Genomic DNA, 6,148 nt, shown 5'->3' with positions numbered 1-6,148 from the left:
CTATTGTCCCACCTCAGCTTGCTAAGTAGTGGCTTCAATGTAAGGATATAAAGCAGGGCAGACAGCGGACAGCCTTGACACACAGACCGGGAGATAGTAAAGGACTTCAAATGCTTTCTGTTTACCTGTACCACTGCCGTTTGCTCATGGTACAGTACGGCGATTCATTTGCGGAAGCCCAGTTGGAATCTGACGGCCTTCAGAACAGATGCCAGGAAGCGATGGTTGATCCTATTGAAAGCTTTGGACTGATCCAAATTGATCAGTGCAACTTTTGTGTCATCTTCTATCCCTCCTAAAATCGTACGGATCAGGTGCAAGTTGTTTTGAATCGATCCCCCCCCTTCATGGCATAGTTCTGTTTTGGTTTGATCAATTCACTGATAACGATCTGTAGCTGATTCAATAGGACCTTGGCCAAAATTGTTAGCATTGTGTTTAGCAGAGTTATGGGCCTGTAATCATCTAATTCTTCCCTGCCATGCCTATCCATTTTTCTCAGCAATGTGATCACTCCCTTGGTGACTAGACCCGGGATGGAACCCTCGTCAAACCAGTGGTTGAACACATCCATCAGAATCGGTATCAACATGGACCACAGCCTTGAATACAATTCGTAGGGCAGACCATCGAGTTCTGATAATTTGTTGCAGCCAACCTGCTCCAGAACAGTCAGGGCCTCCTGCTCAGTCATCCTACCCTTGCAACTAGCCACTCTAGCCACCTCGAGGTGGGGAGAGTTTCCTAAATAGTCGCCAAATTCATGGACAAGGAGATCGGGCTGTTGCATGAAATGCTCTTCGAAATGCTCTCGAAATCCCTAGGAGATCTCCCGAGTAAACCTCATCTGTACGTCCGTCCGGGTGCTTTGTGATAGTTATATACTTGTCTGAGTCACACATGGAAACCTCCTTACATATTTCTGCATCAGAGTTCATGGCTTCGTTTGCTACTTTCCTAAGCCTAGCTTTAACTACCTGGCCCTTCTAGTGCTTGCTAACCTCAGGTTGAAGGTTCTGCCTAGCTAGTTCCTGACTTATAGTATCTCTTAAACCTGTGGCTCTAGCTATATTTTTCTCTAGCTACTTCTTTGTTCTGGCCTTATTTGCTGTAAGGCGTTGAGAGTATGTGATGGAAAAGTTCCTAATCTTAGCTTTTAGGCTAACCCATGTAGGCATCAGATCAGCCAGGCTGGTTTCACACCTCTCCGACCCTCTAGCTTCGCCTCCTACCTTATCTATACTGAGATCAAGGATGGTGTTTTAATTCCTTATTGAAATTACACACTTCAGACCTGCGACAAAAGCATCGAGATTGTGGAAGAAGGAGACCCTCTCTCGAGTGGTGCTAGGCACACAAACTCCAACGACCCGAAACGTGCACTTTTTGATGGTAACATCGACCATGACCAACCTGCCCACGTCATCCCTATGACAATGTTTACTGTCGTGGACAAGATGCATTTCACCAGCAGGGAGACACCCTTTCCCCACGGGTTACCATATGCTGAAAAGACATCATAATCTCTTGACAGCACCTGAGAATCCACTGAGAATCCACAGACGAAACTGTGTCTCTTGTAGTGCAGCCACATCCACTCCCAGGGACAGGAGGTCTTTCTGGATTCGAGCTGCCTGGCCTGCAAACCACAAGCCTCTCATATGGTTACTCACCTATTCAATGTTACCCACGTCTCCAAAGTCCTCCGGTGAGAGGACGCCAATGCAGTGTGCCATGCTCAGGGTTGTCAGTTCCTTGATAATTTGACTACATTGCACAAATCTGCCGATGTCTAGGAGGTACGTTAGTTTTAGGATCCAATCCAGTGACGGGTGTACAAGGATTGGGACCCTTTCCTTGCATTGGGTTGAAAGATTCCAAAGAAGGGTTATTATCTCTAACTAATTCAGTACCTGGGATGGCCTCCCTGGCTGCCTCCATCATTTGCCAAACTGGAGTTTTGCAACCAGCAAGCGACTTGATGGAGATTGTTCTGAGGGTGGCATTTCAGAAATTGTTGGGGGATTCAGTGTCTTTTCACCCCATCTATCCATCTATCGCCAGTCCAGCAACAGCTTTAGATTTCTCCTCTGCTGGAACGGAAGATTTGACCAGCAGCTAGGGGGTCAATCTTGCAAATGTCCTCCCTGATTTAAAGAGGAGGGCTTTAGGGTCCTTTTTCTTCAGGCAAGAGGAAGATGCCAATTCGCTTCTTCTCCTCCCTGGTTGTTCACGTTCAGGATGGAGTGGTTGATGAAGGTGTTGATGGCTAATTTAGGTGAGCCTTCTCTATTATGTGGACTTTCATGCTGATATCTCTTTTCTGGTGTCTGCAGCCTCGGTCAAAGAGTTATTGACCAATATGCAGACGGTGTCCAAAGTGGGGAGCTGACTTTGGCGCCAAAAAGAAGTGGTGCCAAAAGAAGTGGTGAGGGAGATAGAACTGAGAGAGGGAGTGAGGAGTAAATCGGAGGGAAAACAGAAATGTGTCCGAACCTTCCCTCACGAAAAGGTCGTAGTTAACGGCTCAGATTCTTCCTCGTGAGGTGGGGGTGGGGAAGAGATAGACACAGTAGGAGTTGTGAACAGAACGCTAACCCAAAAAAGAGAACAAAGATTGTCAGTGTGTTCCGGGCATGAGAATGTGTCGCCAGAACAGCACAGACGATAGCAGACCTCACGTAAAGAACAAGGTAGAGATACTACACTCTGAGTTATATATTTTTTATTCTCTGGAATGTACAAAAGACATAAAGAAAAACAAAAAATTAGGCACAAGGCCACTCATGATTTGCGTTTGGGGGGTGGGGGTGGGGTCTATGGTCGCCTCGTCACTGTACCTTTGCTAGTCTATGCTGATCCTACCTAACGTTCTCATTCACCACAATAAATACTGAGGTCAAGGATGGCGAGGGGGGGGGAGCTACTTAAGATTCCCAAATCTTCTTTTTTTTTTTTTTTTCATTAAACGATGTAAAAATAAAATCTTAATAGAAATAAAATTATATAATAAATTCGTTTCTTTAATTTATACACTTAATCAAAAGGCCGAGGTTTGATACAGACAGTTTTTCTGAGTGGTTCTACCGGCTTTGGGCCGTGACCTTTGTAAAGTTAAAGTCACGCTTAAACGGCCTTATATAACCTGCCCCAGTGCCCCAGTAACATCGTGTCACATCCGGCCCTCGCAGATAGGACTTTTTTGTTTTTCCTGTACGATTAAACTTGCTATAACGTACTTTTTTAATGCTTCACTTTATTTGTTTTACTATAACATGGTTTTAAGTATATTAAGTTATTTTGAAACAGTGAAACTGAAACTGGCAAAACCAATTTCATTACAAATAATTTACGACTGTACATTCAGGATTATCACCTTGTCAAGGGACGTAATTCAGAAAACAGTGTAAAGCCTTCAGAGTTACGTCCCGTGCGTGACGGTTAATTCCATGGCGTTTTCTTTTTTAACACGCGGACGATTTTCAAACTAGAATTTTATTTATGTAATAGTTTTCAACCATCCAAAACAAGAGATTGACATTATTATAATATAAAAGGAACGGTTAAAGAAGGGGACACCATTTTTTTCTCCGAGCAAAGTCTGTTTTGTTCATACTTGAATGTTTTTATTTTTTTTAATTGTTTGGTTACTGAATTAGCTGTGTCTGTTTCGTTATGGATTTTCGATCACTTTAGACATTTTCTGCTTTCTCTTAATGTCAAAACAGAAAGCATTTCATTTTGTGTGTTTATTTCCACGATGAAGTTCGAACTCTGTGAATTGGTGTGTTTGAAAGGGACGCACCGACCCATTCCGTTACCACACCGGGAAACTGTGGTCATCGGTCGGACCAAAGAGACAAGAATCTCCAATCCAAGATGTTCTAGAGAGCAACGTGAGTATTGCCTCTTCGTTTCGTTTCAATTTTGTGTGTGCTTAAATAGATCGGCCCCCATGAATGCTAATATAGACCCTGTAAAATCGTTTAACGAGTTAGAATATCCAAAAGGCTACTACACAAGATAAAATTCTGATTTCTAAAACAAAACAATAACAAATTTTTAAAAAATATTTTGTTTGTTTCTTAAGTGACATTGTTTACTTTTTTTTGGGGGGGGGGTACTAGTACACTTATTGATCCGTGCTGAAATAATGTTATTATTTAAAAAGCCATTCTTAACATGGGGAGGATGTTTTGTACCTATTCTATACTTTAACTTTGCAATTGAATAAAAAAAACATATAAAATTTTAATTAAACTTGGAAATACGCGGATCAGTAAGTGCACTTGCACTTTTTTTTTTTATGCAGTGTATGATGATCCGGAAGTCGGTAGTTGTGCATATTACGAACCGGATTTCTCGTAAATGTCCGTTATGACTGGACCAACAATGGCGGGTAGGTGCACATCCATGTTATTGCGCTGAAATAATGGTGCTATTTAGAAAGCAAATCTTAACATAGGGAGGGGACAGTTTGTCTAACAATTTAAATGTCACAGTAACATTTATTGGGTGGGTTTCTATCACCCTTTCGGGTACTGGTCGCGGTAAGAGTTCCCTGCCGAACACCCTCAAAAAACAATGACTTCTCCCCACGCATGCGCAAAGGACATGTTTTAGTTGCCATAGTAATAAAATACATTACTACACATTTATTAATAATATCTCACTTTTAATCACTTTTATCGACTTTAAACTTTTTTTTTACTTTTTAATAGCATTTTTTTTTTAATGACAACGTTAATGTTTATGAATATTGAAATAAAATACGTTACTACACATTTATTAATAATATCTCACTTTTAATCACTTTTATCGACTTTAAACTTTTTTTTTTACTTTTTAATAGCATTTTCTTTTTAAATGACAACGTTAATGTTTATGAATATTGAAATAAAATACATTACTACACATTTATTAATATCTTTTTTTTTACTGTTTATGTGTCAATAACGCTATTATTTAAAAAGCCATTCTTAACATGGGGAGGGTGCAAATTCGCCTAAAAAAGTAGAATCTCATTTTACGGAATTAGCTAAGAGTGTTAATTTACAATAACACCTATGGCACCATTGGCACTTCTGCAATGTCAGTAACATGAAGCGAATGCGTGTAATTTAGTTTCAAGAACCGCCGACAGATGTCGTTTGTCAGCCAAAGAACCGGGGTCGATAACTATTGTTGTAATGAAAAATAAAAGTTTCATTCAACACACAAAACTAAAAACACATAGAAATGAAAAAAGTTGGGAAATTATTTTAATATTCATTTTAAGAAAATGCTATTAAAAAAGAAAAGAAAAAGTCGATAAAAGTGACACATAAACAGTAAAACGTAGTCATTTAAAACTGTAAGAAATTATCTTACCCGTTTTTGCCTAAGCAGAATGAAAGAGACTCAGAAAAAGCAACAAAGGCTCACCTTAAATCCAAGAATAATTTTATTTACAAAAGGGTAAAAAAGGAGTCCATATTGCAAAAGAGTGCTCTCTTTAGCTTCTGCCAAATGGCGGGTATTTCTTGCCTTGAAAGGCGATGGTAGTTGTAGTTCATGCCTTGAAAGGCGTAGGTAGTTTTCTTCTTGTAAAGATGCTGGTAGACTCGGCCGCTCGTAGAATTGGTTGAGGGTTCGCGAAATCCTTCCAGACTGTCGATACGATCAACGCACTTTGCGATCGATGATCATAAAATAATATGCCCCTTTGCGGGCAGAGATGATGAAGTAATTAATCCGTAGAACATTTTAGCCTCCGGCTAATATCTGCATTTAAATGAGCGGAGAAATAAATGGTGTAGAACCATGTCTTAGTTCATTAGGCATAGAGCGAGATTACGCGCGTCTGCTTGGCACGACGTCAAGTTGAATCTTGTTTTAGAACCATGCCTTAGTTCAATAGGCACGGAGCGAGATTACGTGCGTCTGTCCTTTTTGACGCCAAGTTGAATCTTGTTTTAGAACCATGCCTTAGTTCAATAGGCACGGAGCGAGATTACGTGCGTCCGTCTTCTTCGGCGCCGAGTTGAAATCTGTTTTAGAACCATGCCTTAGTTCAATAGGCACGGAGCGAGATTACGAGCGTCCGTCCTTTTCGGCGTCCTGTTGAAATCTTGTTTTAGAACCATGCCTTAGTTCAATAGGCACGGAG

The 6,148-nt window shown here is 40.8% G+C and overlaps 1 protein-coding gene across 1 annotated transcript in view; it reads left to right on the top strand.

Moving 5' to 3' along the window:
- Positions 1-3,403: 3,403 nt before the first annotated feature.
- LOC145254788 (uncharacterized protein F21D5.5-like) overlaps positions 3,404-6,148 on the top strand; it is a 69,292-nt gene continuing 66,547 nt past the window's right edge. The window contains exon 1 of the mRNA XM_080113575.1: positions 3,404-3,896. Within this exon, the coding sequence (XP_079969701.1) occupies positions 3,761-3,896 (136 nt within the window). The 5' untranslated portion in view covers positions 3,404-3,760. The remainder of the gene's footprint in view (positions 3,897-6,148) is intronic.

The sequence above is a fragment of the Euprymna scolopes genome, chromosome 30 (genome assembly GCF_053919585.1).
Source record: "Euprymna scolopes isolate OS-2025 chromosome 30, ASM5391958v1, whole genome shotgun sequence".
Taxonomy (NCBI): Eukaryota; Metazoa; Mollusca; class Cephalopoda; order Sepiida; family Sepiolidae; genus Euprymna; species Euprymna scolopes.
Note: the sequence above shows the minus strand (reverse complement) of the source record. Positions and strands in the feature narration are given on the sequence as shown.